The 21,007-nt window shown below is 42.5% G+C and overlaps 1 protein-coding gene across 8 annotated transcripts in view; it reads left to right on the forward strand.

The window, feature by feature from the left end:
* Window positions 1–3,854: 3,854 nt before the first annotated feature.
* Window positions 3,855–21,007, forward strand: part of LOC309869403 (uncharacterized protein) — a 141,760-nt gene continuing 124,607 nt past the window's right edge. For 3 of the 8 annotated variants that reach the window (XR_014314160.1, XR_014314161.1, XR_014314162.1), the window contains exons 1-2: window positions 5,977–6,161; window positions 20,342–20,452. Coding sequence is in view for 1 of the 8 variants with exons in the window: in XM_082740494.1 (XP_082596620.1) it covers window positions 5,897–5,970; window positions 20,342–20,452 (185 nt within the window). In the remaining 7 variants the exon portion in view is untranslated. Of the gene's footprint in view, window positions 6,162–20,341; window positions 20,453–21,007 lie in introns of all 8 variants that reach the window. The other 5 variants (XR_014314157.1, XR_014314158.1, XM_082740494.1 and 2 more) reach the window with 4 other exon arrangements.

Raw genomic sequence — 21,007 nt, forward strand, 5'->3', positions numbered from 1 at the left:
CTCTGTGATCTGAGGACTGTAAGGTCTAAAAGATACTGAAGTTTCTATATAGTTTCTTTATAGAAACTATACAGTTTCTACTGTGGCTCTCCATGTCCTTGTCACTGTAGATTGCACACCCTCTTGCACATGACCTCAGCCCCTCACTGTTCCTTCCACTTCTCTCAGTAAAATCCGAATTGTCCAAATAACAGCTGCTAATTAATCAGAATAATTCCTCCCTTCCCTAGTACCATCTTTGAACAAATATTCTTGAAACTAGTTGAACTTCAGGTGACCCAGCCTGCTGAAACCCTATAAAAAATTCCACCCTTCTTCCCAAATTAAAAGGCTCCTTCTCCTTCTCATGCCGACAGTTTTGAAAAAAGACTTATGCTAATGGTGCTCTTGTTTTTTTCCACAGAGGATATGAGTAAGAGATGCTGAGATGCTAGCAACCAGACCACAACTGGTGAGAAGCCAGCCTGGGAGAGTGAAATTAACATAGGAACAGGTGCTGGAGAGAGAGGTAAGGGGTAGGGTGGGGAAGGTGGAGGCAGAGACAGAGTGATTTCCAATGGTGTTCAAGTTTCCATTCTCTTTCTTAAGCCTAACACATCTGTTATTACCATTTTTTTGTTACATAAGTGAAAAAGTTAAAATGGTAAGATTTAAAAAAAAAGAGAATCACAGCAGTCCTCAAATTTGGATGTGCAGACATTAAATGCTTTTTATAACTCTATTCTGAAATCAATCCAAATCTAGAACCTCTATATCCAGGAATAAGTGTAAACATTATCTTGTTTTTTCAAGGGGCTCATTCAATTAGTCACTTCTGGGTAAATGTTCAGTCAGAAATTCAGGGTTCTCCCCTCACTCCCCTCACTTTTGGGAATAAACTAAGTTGCTGGAAAATCAGAGTCCTAAAAGGTAATTTTTAGAAATGTGACTCATACAAATATAAAATAAATTTGTGTCAAAGATTTTATTTCACTCATTATTTAATGAGGAAATTAATGAGAAGTAAAAACTGGTTCAAAGGAGATTCCAAGGAAAAAGACATTTACAGGCAATCCAGAGTAGTGAACTGAATTTGCTGATAAAGGCAAAACTGGCCTCTTCTGCTAAGTAGAAATCTATGCATCCTCACTGGAAAAAATTCATTTACATTTCTAAGAATGGGAATTATCTGCATCATCTTCAGCCTTTTACAAATTAACTTCAGTTTCTATAGACTTGCAAAATAGTCAAGGGCAGTGAAAGACCAGACCCCTGTAGAATCCAAATAATCCTGGAAGTTTCCAGAGATTTTGCCAAGAATTCCGTCTGTACATTCTGATCCTCTACGCAAGCTCTACAGACTGGCTTAAATAGAAGTGAATTTGAATAAGCGAATTTGAGACACTTCCTGCCAAATGACACTATCAATTACTGCCAAACCAAAAATATTCTTCCATTTTCATATAGTCCCCCAACCCAATTCATGGACATTGTGACAACACAATAACCTCCTGAATTTCTAGTTTTCCCAGTTGATTTTAACTATGGCAGGTTAGCCACGTACACTGAAAACCCTGTCACAGCCTTTGGCCCCCCATCTTGAGATGCATGTGCAGATGGAGAGCTATCTCAGAATCTAGGGTGTTTCTCATAGGAGGGAATAGGTTTAAGATTTCAAAATCAGACACAAGAGGCATCCAATTATGTATGGACTTATAGCCCCAAGTAGGAAAGCCTGCAAACCATGAAAAATACATCCTTAAAAACCAGCACCCCTGGGGCACCTGGGTGCCTCAGTGGGTTAAAGCCTCTGCCTTCGGCTCAGGTCATGATCCCAGGGTCCTGGGATCGAGCACCCACCATCGGGCTCTCTGCTCAGCGGGGAGCCTGTTTCCCTTCCTCTCTCTCTGCCTGCCTGTCTGCCTATTTGTGATCTCTGTCTGTCAAATACATAAATAAAATCTTAAAATCTTAAAAAAAAAATTAATTAAAAAAAAAAAAAAAAACCAGCACCCCTGTGCTACCAGGCCCCCACCTGCCTCTGGGACACATCATGCTTCCATTTGGATATTTCGTCCTGGGTTTTTGTATCAGGGTGCAAGCTGCATGATTTGGGGTTCAGTAAATATCAAGAAATAAAAATATTCATGATCTGTTGGGATTATTCCCAAGAGCTCCTGGTGGATTTATTTACTCCCAACAGGGAGAAAAATTGGTTGAATATGGCAAATTAAACATTTCACAAGCAGGCGGAAGATCAGCCTCTTAGCTCCCCACCTCCTGGCTGTGGCAGAGGTAGAGGCAGAAGCTGAGGGTCAGTAATTGCAAAGGCAGAGGAAGGTTCAGTGCAGACCCAGGTACACAATTCTAGATTACAGGTCTATGGACTAAAAGGAGTTGTATACGTGTGCCCCATTTATTTTGCTTTTCTCTTGTTCTGGGATGATATTTTGGGCTTAAATACCAAAGTTGATATGGTGCTCAGACGTACAGTACTAGGTCCTCTCTGTCATCAATGTGTATGCTAAACTCATGCTGGCTGTCATCTTGGTGTCCTATGTCCTCTAGCTGTGTAGTTGCTTATATATTTAATGTTTAAACAGAGGTGGCTTCAGTCTCTATCCTACACTGTGGAAAGTCCCGTGCCTTTCCCAAGATTTCTGCAAACCTCAAGCTGCATCCATTGCTGTGTTTGCTCCTTGCTCAGACTTCCGGTCCTGCTAAACTCTCAGTCAACCTCCCATTCTTCTTCTATGGTTCTTCTCTTCTTTCTATCCTTTGGTGACTCATAAGGGAAAAACAGCACACACTTCCTTGATTTTGTCACCAATGAAAGAAGTTCACATGTAGCACACATTTGTCAAAATTTAAGATAACTAACAATTGTACAGTGCCAAACAGCACAGCAGATGATTTAACATAAAACGTGCCTCTTCTTGGGGTGCCTGGGTGGCTCAGTGGGTTAAGCCTCTCCCTTCAGCTCAGGTCATGGTCCCAGGGTCCTGGGATAGAGACCCCTATTGGGCTCTCTGCTCAGCGGGGAGCCTGCTTCTCCCTCTCTCTCTGCCTGCATCTGCCTATTTGTGATCTCTCTGTCAAATAAATAAATAAATAAATAAATAAAATCTTATAAAAAACCAACAACATGCCTCTTCTTAAAGATCCTTGGAGTGGTGCCTGAGTGGCTCAGTTGGTTGAGCATCTAACTGTTGATTTTGGCTCAAGTCATGATCTCAGGTTCCTGAGATGGAGCCCCAAGTCTGGCTCTGCATTCAGCACAGCATCTGCTTGAGATTCTCTCTCTCCCATCCTCTCTGCCTCTCCCCACACTCTACCACCTAAGGCTCTGACAGATTGATCTTTGAATGGAACTGAGAGCCTTCCCTGCTTCAACATCAGAAGCAGTAAGTGCCAAGAGCTGACCCAGGCCAGAGGGAGGCCTCATCTCAACTGCCGGCCTACAGACTGACTTGGCCTTCCTTCCTTAGCTTCCTGCACCCTTCTTATCATGCTCCTGCTCTCTTTCTCCTCAAATAAATAAATCAATAAAATCTTTACAAAAAAATCCTTGGAAGGGGCGCCTGGGTGGCTCAGTGGGCTAAAGCCTCTGCCTTCGGCTTGGGTCATGATCCCAGGGTCCTGGGACCGAATCCTGCATCGGGCTCTCCGTTCAGTGGGGAGCCTGCTTCCCTTCCTCTCTCTGCGTAGTTGTGATCTCTGTCAAATAAATAAATAAATCTTTTAAAAAATATATCCTTGGGGAAAAAATAGATGGAGTAAATGTGGTGAAAAGTTGATAAAGTCTAAAACCACAAGGCTACATAAGGTTAATTATACCAATTTTCTGACTTTTAAGTTACATAGTTTTCACAAGAGTTTCAAAAATACACCCATCCTAAGATCATGAAGCTATTTCACTGTCTTTGTTAGTTAGGGTGACAGCAAGACTGTCAATAATAACAGTTTCCAAAACACAGAGACTGATAAGGTACATGCTTATTACACTCTCACATAACAGTCTTGAGGTCTACCCTCTTAACACATTTTTCAGTGTATATTACACTATGTTGTACAACAGATCTCTAGAATGTATTCATCTTGCATGACTGTAAGTTGATACTCATTGAGCAACAGCTCCCCATTTCCTCTTCCCTGCAACCCCTGGTAGCCACCATTCTACTCTGCTTCTGTGAATTTGACTCTTTTGGACACTTGATAAAATGGCATCATAATGAGATATCACCTTCCACCTGTTAGGTTGGCTATTACCAAAAAAGAGAGAGAGAGAGAGGAAGAAAGGAAGGAAAAGAAAAGACAAGTGTTGGTGAGGATGTGGAGAAACTGGATGTTGGTGGGAATGTCAAACTGATAAAGCTGTTATGAAAAGCAGTATGGAAGGGGAGTACCTCAACAAAATTAAACATAGAACTACAATATAATTCAGCAATTCCACTTTTGGGTATTCACCCAAATGAATTGACATCAGGATCTCAAAGAGATATCTTTGCTTTCATGTTCATTGCAGCATTATTTACAATAGCCAAAATACAGAAACAACTGAAGTGTCCATTGGTGGATGAATGGGTAAAGAAAATGTGGTATAGGCTGTTGATTTGCAAGCTCCTTGGGAACTTCCCTGATGAAATGTGAAACTGGCCCCCTGTAGTGAAGGGCAGGGAGAGAGGGAAGGAAGAGGCAGGTCACTTCATGCTGGTAGGTGGCAGAGTTTAACAAGCACAGAACTAACATCTTGGGTGGCTGCAAGATGAGCAGATTTCCACACCTGCCTGCGAAATCAGTCAAGTTTATATAGAAGCTTAATTAGGTTCAGTCATATCTATCATCCAGATGGTCTCAATACCACTTCATTGTCACCAGTTCATGTCCCTGGGGAAGCCTCTGAGACCAGGGAAGGCAAGCAGAACCCACATTCCAAGGACAGGGGAGGGCTGTGAGATGCTCAGGCCCAGCTCATGGGTTAACCGGCAGTCACATCCTCTTGATGACCTCCAACATAAGCATGCAATGAAATATGATTCAGCCTTTGAAAAAAGGATGTCCTACCATACGCAACAACCAAATCCAGGTTTGTGTGGATGAACCTGGAGGATATCCTGCTAAGTGAAATAAGCTGGTGACAGAAGGAGATAGGGTCTTAAACAAGGCAGTTAAAATGAGGTCAGGAAATTGGGTCTTAATTCATTATGACTGGTGTCCTTGTAAGAAGAGGAAGTTAAGTCACAAGCACACACAAAATAAAGACCATGTGAAGACAGAGGGAGAAAATGGCCATCTACAAGCCAGTGAGAGGCCTCAGAAGAAGCCAACCCTGCTGACACACTGATCTGGGACTTCTTATCTCCAGAACTGTGAGAAAAGAAATCCCTGTTATTGAATCCCTCCGGATCTGTTTTACTTTGTTAGGGCAGCCCTGGCAAAGTAATACACTGCTCATGCTGATGTAGAACAGTTTTCTTCCACTCTTCTCTACCCTGAACTCCTGAAAGCCTCCCTTGGTAGATCCTTAACCTCATTAAGCCTCCTTTCTAAACAAAGGACCATTCTCCCAGGGTACCCGCCCTTGAGTAGCGCACAGCCCCCACGGAAGCTGAGAAATTAGTCTATCTTCAGGAAGATCAAACTGTTTGGCACATCAGTCCCCTTACGTTGGAAGGGAGCGGAATAAAAGTCTGTTCTTCCTTAATAAAGAATATGCCCCTCCTAAGAAGCGGGCGGCATCTCCCGCCGGAGTTTCTCCCGTTTGCTTCGACGGCGGCGGTCTCCCCGCCCCCACTCGGTTCACGCGCATGCACTCCGGGTCCCGAACAGCCTCCCGCGTGCCCGCCGCTCGGTCCGAAACAAGCCTGTGAAGTTCTGCTTCCCGGGGATCCCAGAAATGAACAGGAGCTGAAGGCGGATGTTGGAGGGAAGGGAGCGGTTCTTTTTTCCTTTCTTCAGTTCTCTTTTTCCAAAGCCACGGGGAGACACGAGGTACGGGCGGGAACGACCCGACAGGAAGAGAGACCGAGGCGCGCGCAGGCGCTCAGGCGCCCGAGCAGGCGCGGCGCGCGCGGCCGCTGCACAGAGCCGGGCAGGACCCGTGAGAGTCCGAGCGTCCCGGCGGGACGTGAGGACACTGCGGAGGAGCCAGGTTTCTCAGGGGCCTGGGCGTGAGAGCACAGGCAAGTTCTCGTCAGCCAGCGAGGGAGCCAGGTTTCTCACGGGCCTGGGCGTGAGAGCACAGGCAAGTTCTCGTCAGCCAGCGAGGGAGCCAGGTTGCTCAGGGGCCTGGGCGTGAGAGCACAGGCAAGTTCTCGTCAGATTTTCTCAGGGAACTGAGAATCTAAGAGGTTGTGAGTGTTTTGTGGGGGAGGGGCCACTGAGGCCCTTGAAGGAGAAAGTGTCAAATCCTCTCAGAAAGTGGGCGAGTACGTTGCTGCTGGAAGCGGCTCTCCGATTTTATGGCACATGAGAATCACCTGTCTTGCGTGGTGTTTCTCGCTCAGTCCCTCTGGGGTAGGGCCCGAGAATTTGCATTTCTCACAGCTGGCCCCGGGATCTCCCCTGGGAGAACCGCTGAACGGGACTAAACCCAAGTTCTTGCACTTTGTCGACCAAAGACTGTAACACGGAGATGTAGGCTACACGGGGGCATTTGGGCAGGGGGCTGTGCAGAAAAGTTCTTGGAATTCTGACAACAGAAGAGAGTTGCCAAATGGGGATCCAAAGGGACTCTCTTGCCAGCGCAGATAAGAGCTGTCAGAACGAGGACGCTATCTATGAAGGTGCACACAGGAGGTGTGTCTTTTCACGAGGTCAGCTTTATTCAGCTAGAAAGCAAAGTTAAATCACAGTTATAAAGCAGGTTCAGGATTGTAAACTCAATGACAATTCATCCTGTGTTTAAACTTGGCTTCTTACACAGCACAGAAAGGGAAGACAAGCCACATAACAAACAAGATGGCAGAAGGGTGCAGGAAGCTAAGGAAGGAAGGTGAAGTCAGTCTGTAGGCGGGCAGTTGAGATGGGGCCTCCCTCTGGCCTGGGTCAGCTCTTGGCACTTACTGCTTCTGATGTTCAATCTGGGAAGGCTCTCAGTTCCATTCAAAGATCAATCTGTCAGAGCCTTAGGTGGTAGTTGCCTTTTTTAAGTGGTCATGTATGGAGGGGTGAGGTCTGAAGGGTCTGCCAGTTTGCTGCCAAAATCCTTCTCCTTTTAAGGGGATTTCCCTCAGTTTTGGGTCTCTGCAGACCTCCTCTGGTTCTCCTTCTTCCTGGTTCTGGGGTATCAGCTGACATTGCTCCCGGCAGTATCTCCTCCCTGCAGTACCTTAATTGCTTGCGTCATTGAGACACAGACGCTTGCTTGACATGAGAGACTCTGTTTTGCTGTCTACAACTATAGAGAGACTCTGTTTTGCTGTCTACAACTATAGAGAGAAAAGAGGATGATATTAACACACACAGAGAAACGGGGCTAACCTACTTCTTGCCCTTACTTAGAAGTCTGAAAAGTTTGAGAAGCAGATTACAAAATGACTCCAGCAGCCAAGCACACAGGGAAAGTCCTTCCATAAACGATGGCCATTTAAGATGAAGGGGCTAAAAGATGGTGTCCACAATAGTTTGTGGAGAGATATGGAAGATAAAGATGGCCCAAGAGGGGCACCTGGGTGGCTCAGTGGGTTAAAACCTCTGCCTTTGGCTCAGGTCGTGATTCCAGGGTCCTGGGATTGAGCTCCTCATCGGACTCTGCTCAGCAGGGAGCCTGCTTCCTCCTCTGCCTCTCTGTCTACTTGTGATCTCTGTCTGGCAAATAAAGAAATAAATAATCTTAAAAAAAAAAAAAATGATGGCCCAAGGGACCATCCTGCCCAGTCAGCCATGTGAGTGAAATGAATGATCACATTTTAGAATTCAGGTAAATACTACATTTTGAAATTCAAGCAATTTTGGTTTCCATCTGGAAATGTTGACTTGATGGTTGTGACGTGCTAATTCCAAAGTTTGGCTGATTTCTTCTTCAGATAACTTTGGTAATGGTGTATGTTCTACAGTTCGAATATTTTCAGAAGCTCTGGAAAAAGGGAAATGGGTGAACAACAGTCGTATTCCAAGTAATAAATGGCAGGGGAATTGGTGAAACCTGTGCCCAGAAACCAGAGTAATAGCTGTTCCTCTTTCATATTTGATCTTTGGATGCTCTCATTACATCCACTTCCTTAAGTTGCCTTCTCAGACTTTGGCATCCACCACTTGGCTATTCTGGAAGTCATGTTGCCAATCTTTTCAGGCATACCCAGTCTCAAGTTCATCTCTGACCTCCCTACTCTGTCTAATCATTCCACTACCTTTCATTTCTGGCCCAGTTCTGCGTTAAGAGCGCACACCAGCACCAATCCGTAACATGGCAGGGTGGAAAATTCTCACCTCCCTATTTCTTATTTGCTTATTCACTCATTTGTCCATTCATTTAAGAAACATTTATTGAATGCCTACTATGGATCAAGAACTATGTGCCAGAAGAGGATGCTAGAGCCTGGGGATTGAGAGATGAATGTGACACAGATTCTGTTGTTAAGGACTCACACTCTGGTGAGGAGATAGACATGTTAACAAGTAATTGCTGTGTAGTGTACTGTGCTCACCAGTGGAATTACACATACTGTATGATGGTAAAACAGAATAAAGAGTAAATAGTTGTGCTTGGGGAAGAACACAGAGAAGACATCCCAAGGAGATTGTAATCAGTCTGTGTCCTAAATAAAGTTTCCACTCCAAGGAAAAGATAAGAGCATTTCATACAGAAGGAATGGGGAAGACTTGAAGGCTCAAAGGAGTATGGCACGTTTTGGAGAGGACAGTTGGTCTGAGGCAGTTTTACACTGTGCTTAATTGTGCAGATTCCAAAGCCAAGCTATACGGGAAAATGTGGATAAAAACAGCTTCTATCTCAGGTTTGATTTGGAGATTTAGTGAGTTAACACATGTCACCTTTAGAACAATGCTTCGTGTATAGTAAATTCACAGAAAATATTGGTTATTATTGCTGACATTACTGGCTATTGTTCTTGTTATCGTCATCACCATCATCAACATCCTAGCTTTACTTTTTCTTTTTATCATTGAATCTAACTAGTTCTATGTCTCTGTTCTATCCTACATTCTAAATATTTTTCAAATCCATATTCTCATGACTGTCTCTATTACTATTGTGTGACTTTAAGTTCTCATTGTCTCTTCTAATACCTGGAAAGTGTGCTACTTGCAAAGGTTTAGCCCTCAGCCGTTGTGTCTTTCCCAGCATCTTCCAAGCTTTCTATCCCCTGGACTTTTTTTTTTTTTTTTTAGATTTTATTTATTTGACAGACAGAGATCACAAGTAGACAGAGAGGCAGGCAGAGAGAGAGGGAAGCAGGCTCTCTGCTGAGCAGAGAGGGGCTTGATCCCAGGACCCTGAGATCATGACCTGAGCCGAAAGCAGAGGCTTTAACCCTCTGAGCCACCCAGGCTCCCCTCTCCTGAACTTTTTCATGGAGCAAAGAAATCAATGAAGATGAGGTTAGAAAGGTAATCAGGGGCTAGAGTATGAATAGTTTATATGTGCGATAAGAGGATTTAACTTCATTCTGTAGCTGATGGAGAGCCATTAAAAATTTTAAGCAGAGAAATGGCTTAACCAGGTTTGCATTTTATAAAGATGAGGTGGAAATTCTAGAAATGGAATCTTAAGTCTTTCTGGAAGATTGGGGAGGAGAGGAGAGGGCAAAGGAAGAATCAAGATGATCTTTGAGGCTTTTGGCTAGAGACACTTGGTGGATGGGGGTACCATCTTTTGACATGGCTAGAGCATGGAATATGGGAATAAGGGGGCTAGAAATGAAGCTGGAGAGGAAAGAATGACTTCAATCACAAAATATTTTGGTCTTTTCCTCTGAGTCCAGAACTAAGGGTACAGAGGTAGATGCTTTTTTTCTTGGGAGAGTGAGAACAATCCTTCTCTCCCATTGGCCTCTCTTTTCTGGGCATCCTATGATGATATTCCTCTCTTCCCCAGTTTTTGAATTCTCCCCTTTCCTTTTCAGGCTACTTAAAATCCAGTCGTCATTAAAGAACCAGAGAAAAATACCTCCTCTAAACATCTATTGCATGTGACTACTCTAGCCCACATTAATATCTGTGGATTACCCATCATACTGAATGTTTGGATATTTGGTCTAGTGCTTAAAAGGTCTCTTAGTTATAGCTTCTTCTTTTTTTTTTTTTTTTTTTAGTTATAGCTTCTTTAATACAATAAATTACTGCCCTAAGGACAAAACAAATGATTGAGCTTCAAAAGGCACATAGTAGGAAACCTAAACTACTTTATGGATTCAGAGAGTGTTTGAGGAAAACTGAGATCACCTTGTCTAGTGGTGTCCACCTAGAATCTAACATTCCAAAGCACTGTCATCAGTGTCCATATGCCATTTTTTTTTTTTAAAGACCATAATAGCTATTGTATAATTTCTTACATCAGGTCTCTCCAGGCTGCTTTGGGCAATAGCTCTATCAATCCAGTTTAGTAACTCTGGTGATCACATAAGAAATGAAGTAGTGATTTAACAAACTGCAGATCCTTAGAAAAATATTTCAAAAAATGGAGGACATGAAAAGAGGACAAAATCCTTGTTAGTAGAAATTAGCAAACAGTGCTCTCTGCTAACTGTCATGTTAATGAGGGCCCTAGTTGAGAAGCTAGCCCAGGGGCACAACCTACTAAATAGCTCCGCTGGGGCTAGGATGTAGGTCTTCATGCATCACACTGCATGGAATTCAGTGCTCCTCCACTGAAGGGTCTTCTTGGATACCAGGAATTTCTACATGGCAGGACAGAAGAGAAGAAACTACCATTTTTGAGAGTTTACTATTTACTAGTCACTCTATTGGCTGCTTTGTTATGAATTATTGCATTTCTTCTCCACAAAAACCTATTCATTTCATTTTGCTGTAATAATTTTTTTTAATGTAATTAAACTGAGACCTAGTGGGGTTAAGAAATGCTCCCCAGGTCCACCAACCCAAAAGTGGCAGAGACTTTCCAAACTCAGGATGTCTCTGACTCTTAGGTGTATATTCATCCCATTTTTGAGAAAAGTCTATGATACAGGAATTTTGAAAGGTGCTGGGAAAGATAGAGGCCCAGGGCTCATGAGAGCACTGGGTAAAATGAGAGAAACTCCTAAGTAAACTAGAAAATTCTTTAAAGCCAGTTCTTTTTAGGATCATTATCTGGACTGAGCCTCATCCTTTGCCCAGCTCTGTACTTCAGTTCTCTACGTTTCTGTTGTCATAGCCCAAGCCCTCCCTTCTTCTCCCCAAATCATTCTCAGACATCCATCCACTAAGGGACATCTGTCTAGATAGGCAACTTTGCTATGAAAGTGCTCCTCTTCCCTGAAATCTCTCTTTACAACCTAGTTAGAAATTCAGATATCATGGTGAACTTCAAATTTAGAATATGTTCATTGTAAATTAGCTCCTTTTCCACTATTTCCAGTTTCTATGATGACATTTTGATTTTTTTTTTCATCAGCTGGGCTCAACACTTTAAAGTCCCTCTTATCTCCCTCCCATGCAGGTCTAAGATCTACCTCTCTGATGTCTTTCACAGCCTTCTCTACAATCCAAGGTCACTACCACTGCTCTGTCATCGCCTCCATGACCTCTTGTCTGGATTACAACAATAACCTCCCCTTTCCCATTCCATCTCACTTTCTCTTTCCGTCCATCCCATATATCTCTGACAGATCAATTTTTCTAATACTCTGTTCTGGTCATGTCCTATTACTCCTCAAAAGCCAATAATATTTTCCTGTTGCTGCCAAAATAAATACCAGTGCTCGGACTCCCATGCAAGCCTCACCCAATTTCTTTTCTCATCTCTGATCTCCCCATGTAGTATCTTCTATGGATGACCATAGTAAAGTGCTTCCATACACTGTTTCCCTCTGGCTTTTCCATGTCTGTGCATTTGCTGATACTTGGATGCCTTACACTCATCCCTCCACCCCTGCTGTCATTTGGAATCCTATATATCAATCTTAGATCCTGCATAAAGTAATTTTCTGGTTACCCCCAGTTAAAAGGTTCTCTCGTTTTTAGCCTCTTAAAAACATTTTTATGCCTCTCTCTGGCATTTATCAAGACTGTTACAGCTTGGTTCTTTCTTCTCTTATGTAGTAGGTATAAATGTACAACTAAAATTCAGAAAGTCAATTCATGTCAGTTCAAAACCGTTTTATATCTGACTCCAAGTCCTGGTGCCCTGAGATGAGTGGAAAAATCAATTTTCCTCAGAAACAAATGAGAATCTAAGAAACCATGGTATCCACAGAGTCCAGGTAATGAAGTTATGAGCCTTTAGTTTCCAGCCTATCAACGAGTTCCATCATCTGACCCTTCCGAGTTCTTTGAAAGAAACCCATTGGTGGGACATGCCCTCTTTCTGCCACCTACTCTTCCCCCATTAAACTCTGTCTTCCTGTTTATGGTACTGGTGGAAGGAGGGACAGGCTCCTGCCACCCATGGATTCAGCTGAATTTTATTCCCTTTTCTGTTTGCGAGAAATTCCTCCCCTTTCTTGGCCTTCACAGATAATCCTTTTTTTCTGCCTCTCCTTACTGGATACCTAATATTTTCACAAAAATCATAAAGCCTTTCACAAAAGATTGAAGGAAAGATTGTCTTCCTGTATTTCTGTTTTCTGACCTGAAACACAAACCTCCCTAAGGCAAAGGACCCAGTGAGCTCAGCGATCTTCTTAGCCTGGGGGAGGCTGAAAATCATAGAGAACAAAAACACGAGTTCTTACTTCAATCTGGAATCCTGCCACACTTGTCTAAATTACCTGATGACAGGAATAACCTTTCATATTTCTATCTTTTGCAGCCTGGGCACATTGCAAAAATATCTGGCTTAGCAAATGGACAAGGCTTAGGAGGATTCGGTCAGGAAATGTCCAGTTTTCCCTCTACCATCACACATCCGGTTGGTTCTCCTTTCTCTGCCCTTGGACAATATCTCAGGAATATCTCTTGGCTTTATCTGTCACTTCCAAGTATTAAAACACTTATGTTTTCAGCAGTTGGGAAATCCAGACCCATCGAATGGTAGACTTTTGCTCTGTCATGTGATTCACAGCTAATCACATGACATTGTCACACCTAACCTGCAGTCAGAACCCCGGATCCGGGGTGAGGGGTGGGCCGTGGTCCATTTTGACTCCGCAACCTCTCCCATACCCCGGGGTGCTACTGACACCTCCACATTCAGAGCAAGGAGAGGAGGGGAGAAAGGATGGTAAGAAAGGGGGCAAAATGTGATTATTTAGCCGGTATTGTTTGAACAGCTCTCTTGGCTGTTGAATGCCTTCTCTTGTGGAAAAAACCTGAATATTGCTTGTATTTCTCGTAAGGAATATTCGTGGGTTCTTTGGAGGACAATCTCCACACCTATTTCCAGACTTCCACTCTGCTGTATTCTCCACTGTGTGTGATACATACTTTGTGTCGTTCCCACACACCTCTTTTCCTTGTGCCCAGCTTCTCTCCCTGGTGTCCATTTAGCACCCTAGAACACTGATGTCTTTCATAGCAGTGAAAGGCAGACTTGCCTCCCTTGTCCCCTGCCCCCACTGAAACCTAACAAGATCAGGCCACTCCCCTTGCCCTGCCACAAGGGGCCATGTGAGGCAGCTTCTGTCTTCATCAGGTACATGCCTCACAGCTCCCTAGTTCCATGTAGATTCCCCACCCCGGTGGGAGGACTGGCACATCTCAGTGAGGACTAGGTGAGTGGTCTCTTTCCCCTGATGGATCTGAGAGGTTCTCTTGCTGCTTCCTTCACTTGGCTTAGGGATGAGAGACACTCCAGAATCTGCTCTCCTAACTGACAACTCTCTTTAAAGAGAGCCTCTGTCCACCACTAAATCTCTAGCCTTCTCTTAGACCGGCTGGAGGTGGTGACAGGTGAAGGGTTGTATGATCCCATTTGACCACTCTTCAGTCCTGAGTAGATGTGCCTGCATCTCTCTTTTTAGAACTTATAGTACTCCTCAGCTATGTTTCTCAGCTTTGGATTTCAGCTGAAATTCTGAGACAACAGAAATACCTGTTGAATTAAATAAAGTGCAAACCCATTCATTTTGGGGGGGTACATGAACACAATATAGTTAGTAAAGGAGACAACTTATGACCAAAAATAATGGACTTTATGCTTATGAAAATATTCTGAGCACCAACTGGATTATGCAGGCTGTCTGTCTCCCACCCTGCTAAGGCCTGTTGAATAGCCTTTCTTTATACCTATGATAGATCTTTCCTTGATCATTTTAATTTGTTACATGGCAAATGTTGGTATAAATTACATTTCAACTGCTTGGGGGAAATTAATATCTGTCAAACATTTACTTGTAAAAGTTGAGGTGCATTTGCAAAAATTAACCACATTCTCAAGTGCTGACTCTTTTCTGAACCTAGAAAAAGGACTAACACATTCACCTGTTTCCTACCATACCATGGGGGGGAAAAAAAGAGTTACAGTGTTCTAGAAGAACTGTTTGCATGAGGGAAAAAATAGCTTTAGATTCAGGCAGAACCTTCCTTACCATCCAAGCAGCTTGTGGAATTGAGGAGCCCGTAAAATGATGGGGTCAGAACCTCAGATTGCAGGCATGGGCAGATAGTTGGGGACAGAACCCAAAGGCAGGCTCTGCAGGGGCCTGGAATTTAACCTTGTGATCTGGAGGAAGTGCTTGTGTTTGCATTTGTAACATGTTTTTCTTTTAATCATTAAAAATCCTGGCTTTATTTGCATTTCCCAGAATATGGCCCAGGGACCATCTGTATCAGAATCAACTAGAGAGCATGTTTAAATGTAGATGCCTGGGCCCCAAGTAAGACTATAAATCGGGACCATGGTGTTGGGATCCTGGAATTTACATTTTCAACAAGCCACCAACCTGTCAAGTTTTAGAATCCCTGTAAATTTCACTCTCCTTGTGAGCACAGGCACTCTGAAGAGGTATCAGATCCAGGGCTGTTTGTCTTCTTGTAAAAAAACTACCAAAGTCCCCAGTTTTAACTTCCAGTTCTTCTTGGTGCCCTGCTCTCCTGAAATAGTGTCACGTTTGGTCCCCTTCTAATCCGTGACTTTGTCTTTTTTTTCTCCATTTTCTGTCTTTTATTCTTCCCACTTCCAACTCATTGAGATCATAGTTTTGTTGAGTCAACCAGAATCCTTAAGTTTCCATTTTTAGGGAAATTTTACAGTTTGTTTTTTATGTCTCTCTACGAATCAGTTGTACTCTGGCCAAGATTGTTTTTTGTTTTTTGATTGTTTGTTTGTTTGTTTGTTTGTTTTAAGATTTTATGTATTTGAGAGAGAGGGAGAGAAAGCACGCCGAGAGAGAGGGAGGAGCTGAGCAGGGACCCTGCCATGAGGCTTGATCCCAGGACCCCAGGATCATGATCTGAGCTGAACTCAGACTTAACCCACTGAGCCACCCTGTCACCTTTGACCAAGGTTGTTCTAAGGGTCACTCCATGATGGCTGTTTTCTCTATAAAATGTTTTCTCTGTAAAATTCCAGAATACTTTTTGCCCCAAACTTGAGATATACTTCTCAAGTTCTACAACTTGGTTTAATGGACGACTGTGAAAACCTGTCTGGCCTAATAACACAAACCTTTAGAAACATTCAGAGTCAAAGGCCCTGCCTACACATCCAAATCCAGGCCACAAAGTCACAGGTCATGGCACTGCCAAAATAGTCCCTGCAGGTATATTGTTCTCAACCAAAATCCCACTGTTTCAATTTCTCAATATTCCCAGCCAAGGACCAAACACTGTAGTCTCTGAGAGGTCAGGCCTTTTCTCATCTGAGTTCCTAACCAACTGAGAAACAAGACAAAGGGTGGCAGATGGAAGCCAAAATATTGTTAATAATAATAATAATAATAATAATAATAATAATAATGGTGATGATGATAATAATAAATTCTAAGGTTGAAATAAGGATCATGACCAAATTGGGCAAAAGGCCAAGACCTAAGAAGGCAGAGCACCAGCTGCTTCCCAAGAGCAAAATGTGTGGAGCTGGGTGGACAATGCCCAGTTTATTTTTGCCAAGTGTACCAATCAGATTAATCACTGCCTAGCACCTGCCACCCCCATTACCATTGCTGAGTACAGGGCCATAGGGAGAGAGGCCAAGAGCGTAACTAACAGGATACCATTCATTTGAAAGGAAATATGAAATGCAAAATTATTTTGTGATCCAAAATCTGTGATTCCAAAGTCAAAAAAGCTTTGAAACAAAATGTTTTATTTTAAGTTCATAGAAAACTCATGTGGTGGCAAAATCAGACCTGAACTGATACCTGTAGTCTTTATGTCATTTGGTTGAATATTTGTATTTTATGATACTAAAATATAAATATGTTTGATTATGGGATGCTTCCCCAGCCCCAGTTGGATGTAGTATTTAAAATACAGGGGTGCCTGGGTGGTTCAGTCGTTAAGTGTGTCTGCCTTCGGCTCAGGTCATGATCCCAGGGTCCTGGGATCAAGCCCCACATCGGGCTCCCTGCTCAGCAGGAGGCCTGCTTCTCCCTCTCCCACTTCCCCTGCTTGTGTTCTCTCTCTTGCTGTCTCTCTGTGTCAAATAAATAAATAAAATCTTTAAAAAAAAACAAAAAATAAAATAAAATACAGTATATGTACCATGTTACCTTTCTAAAGTCCAGACAATTCTCAATTATGAAACCTATTAGATCTCAAAAGTTTTGGGGGATAAAGTATGTTCAGTGTGCGAGACAATGATTGAAGATAAATTAGTAAGACATGTTGCTGGTGTGAGGAAAACAAGTGTAGGGGAGGAAAAATATCTTTTTCCCCTGTCCTTCTGAGTTCTTGGTTGGGACACACCTATAGCAAAAGATAGGTTAACATTATACATTGATTTAGCATAAGTTTTATAGGACTTGGGAAACTTCATAAGGAAATGAAGACCCAAAGAAGCAGTCAAACCTGAGTGTGTCTTTTCTTACACTAGGTTTGATGAAGAGTGGAAAGTCGGGGGAGAATGTGACAGAGTGAGAAGGGGTGTGAGCTGAGTCTGGTAAACATGGGGATCCGGCAAGCCCTGTTGGTTCAGATTCATCTTGGTGTCTTAGAGATAAGAATGTTCCTTTCCTCTGGCTGTAAGAAGGGCACTTTTTGCATGAGAGTTTTGTGTCCTACTTCAGGGGGAGGTCAGAAAACTTTTTCCACTCATGCTATTTCTTAAATTCCCTCTGCTTAAAATATTCAGTACATCAAAGTGCCATGGTTTGGGGTGTGTATCCTGAACACTGTCACAAGGGAGGAGGGAATTTGCCTCGGCTTTTTGCTTGGGATATGAAAAACAAAGTGAAGGTTTATAGTAATTAGAATTTGGTATGGGATTGCATGTCATATTTTAAAATTTTTGGACAATTATATATATTTTTTAAAAGCATCTAAATAAGAGACCCTTTTTCCACTGGGAGATGCAGATACTGATATAAGAACATTGCTGGCAGCAGTCCATAGGATTCATGGCAATGGGGATGTTAACAATCACATGGAGTGAGTTGGAGGTCAAGGAAGATCATTCCACTTTTCTATAGAAGATCCAGATTGGAGAGTGCACATTATAAGGCTATGCAAGGAAGGATTTGAATTCTCTTTTTGCTGGCTGAACATTTCCTGATTCAAGGCTGAGGACATACTTCATCAGCTAGATAATTCCGTACAGATAGTCAAAACCATCTGGACACAATCAGGATATCCCTGCACATGCCCTCTTGGAGAATAGACAGTATTCAATAAGTTTTGTAATGGCCAACCCTGCTTACAATTTCAAATGCATTTGAAATTATCCTGTTAGCAGTGGAAAAGCCTATGTTACAATCCTCAGAGAGTATTTTCTCCTGGAGGGAATCTTGGATAGCATGACAGTTTCTGATGTCAGAGGCATAGAAACATATCTGCCATAGATTGCCATATAGAGTTGCAGAATTTTTGAGTTACTGGCTACAAGTCATTTGTTTTCACCTGTCAATCAGTGGAGAATTTTTCTAGATAATTTCATTTTCTATTATTTTTGAAATAATTTCTATTTTCTAAATAGTAATGAGGTGAAGGTACCTCATCTTTATGGAGCCCTAACTCTATGCACACTGCTAAGTGTCTTGCAAGGATTATCTCATTTAATAACGGTAATTGCTTTTGTTCCTTGAGTGCCTTCTCTAAACCAGACACTTGATTTATACTCTTATTTACTCCTCACATCATGTCAGCAAGCTAGGTGGTATTTTTACCCCTCATTTCACTGAGAAGAAAACTGAGGCCAGTAAGTTAAGCAATTCATCTTTGAACCAATGCAGTGGGTGAGTGGTAGAGCCAGGGTTGAAATTAGAATATTTAATCACAAGTGTGGCCAAGGCAGCAGCCAATCAGACATTGGCTACTGAGGTCCCCTACTCTGCCAGGCATTAACTCTTCAGTAGCTGGAGGGTAGTTCCTGAGACCAATCTGAGTAAAGCAGCTTGCTTTAGGGTCTAATGTGAATGGGCCGCATCCAAACAGTTGAAGACTTTCATAGAACAGAAAAGTTTACCCTACCCCTTGGTAAGAAAGAATTCTGTTCTGGGGCGCCTGGATGGCTCAGTGGATTAAAGCCTCTGCCTTCAGCTCAGGTCATGATCCCAGGGTTCTGGGATCAAGCCCCACATGGGGTTCTCTGCTTGGCCGAGGAGCCTGCTTCCCTCCCACTCCCTGCCTGCCTCTCTGCCTATTTGTGATCTCTATCTGTCAAATAAATAAATAAAATCTTAAAAAAAAAAAAGAGAGAGAGAGAGCGAGCTCTGTCCTGGTGGCTTTGATCTGCGATATCGGCATTGTCTTGCCTTCAGAATAGAACTGAAACATTAGCTCTTCCTGGATCTCAGCCCCACTGGCCTTTGGATTACACCATTGACTCCTTTGGGTCTCTAGCTTGCTAATTCACCCTGCAGATTTTGGACTTGTCAGCCTCCATAATCATGCAAGCCAATTCCCTATGATAAATTTATATACACATACATCCTATTGGTTCTGTTCTTCTGGAGAACTCTGACTAGTACAGAGGATAATAATAGTAATTGCTTTGTCAGGTTGTTGTGAGATTAAAGTCCACGTATGGTACTTAATACACATAGTAGTTGGTCAAAAATTGTTAGCTTAAAAATTTTTCCCTGACTTTACATTATTTTTTTAAATGATTTTATTTATTTGAGAGAGAGAGCGAGAGTACGAGCAGGGAGGAGGGGCAGAGGAAGAGGGAGAAGCAGACTCCCTGCTGAGCAGAGAGCCTGCCATGGGGCTCAGATTGTGACTGAAGGCAAATGCTTAACCAACAGAGCCACTCAGATGCTCTTACATTCTTGATATTAGCAAACATAATTCCCATAAAAGTTCAAAGCAAAAAATCAGAAAAACTTTACTTATTCTCCTAAACAGAATCCATAGCCTCAAATACATTAGGAAAAAAAAATTAGATAAATGGTAGGAGAGGTTGGGGTTATTCATTATCATCTGGCCTAAGAGTTTCACAATAACCAGAAACCCATGAAGAAGTGAAAAGAAGGAGGAATAAGAACTAATATTTAATCCTTAGTTACCTTGCATCAATCCTGAAAAGTAGTCATTAATTTTCTCATATAACAGTTAGAATGGAAGGCCTGAGAAGATAGGCAAACTGAGGCACAAGAGGCAGGGCTTAGGGCTTGGATATAGGCCCCAGGTCAGTTTAGTCAGTTAGTCTGAATGCCCTTTTTTCTGACCACATCCCAGAGATGGTCCATCCCATCACGTTCAGATGCAGAAACTCAAGATGGGGAAGCTCAAGAGCCAAGTGTCTTGCCCTGGAACTAGAACCCTGGTGTGTTCCTGGTTATGGACTTACCTTTCTCAAAATAGAATCTCCCACCACTACCTCTACCCCAACTGAACAGAATTATTTCTATTTCCTTGCTTCCACTGCTTGAAAATACATACCTCCTTTCTAGCAATTGAATATGTTTTATATTTGTGTGTTTGTATGTCCATCTTCCTATGACATTGTTGCTCAGAGGAGAAGACCAGAACTTTCAATCTTTGTATCCCTCAGAGCCCAGCATAATTTTCTGCATACAGTAGGTGCTACTAACTAAACAGAACAAACAAATGGATGAACAGTTTGAAGTCTCTGCATCTATAACATTGATTCAGGCTATGTGGAGTAACTTGTCCTTCACTTCCACCTTTTCTCACCCTCCAGACCTCAAGAGATCAAACCAGTTCTCATTGACAAAACAGACAGACGTGCTCCAAAGCAGAACCAGCAAGACATCTGCATCGCAGAAGACCTGAGAACACATTCCTCTGAAATGTAAGTGGTTCTAACTTGAGTATTCTGTGACCAGCACTTTTTGACCAAATAAGAGAGAACAAGACAGAGAGAGACAGACAAACAGATGGACAAGAGGAGGGAGACAGAGAAAAGAAAAACAGGAAAGGTGAAAGAAAGAAGGAGACATTAATTCTGCATGCACTTTCATATATTTATAGGAAGCAGGAACTATTAAAAACTCCTTCCAGAACAGGAGGTCCTGTTTCCTAGTACATCAGAAGGAAGAGGAATGTTGATCTTAAAATCAGGTCTTAGTGGAGCCCCGAGAGCAGGAAAACATTTTCCTTTATTCTTAATGTCTCAGGAGATTGATAGGATGGAAAAATGATACTGACAAGAAGTCCCATCTCATTCCCTATTCATATCTGCTAGAGGGATGGTTCTTATTTTTTTTTTTGAGTTTGAAGATCTGAGATCTTTCAAAAATCTAATGAAAGGAATAGACTATCTTTCTAGAAAATATGTGTTTTTGTGTATACATATGCATGAAATACATGTGAAACATAATTTTGAATTCAAAAACCCCTAGAATTA

The sequence above is a fragment of the Mustela nivalis genome (genome assembly GCF_964662115.1).
Source record: "Mustela nivalis genome assembly, chromosome: 7".
NCBI lineage: Eukaryota > Metazoa > Chordata > Mammalia > Carnivora > Mustelidae > Mustela > Mustela nivalis.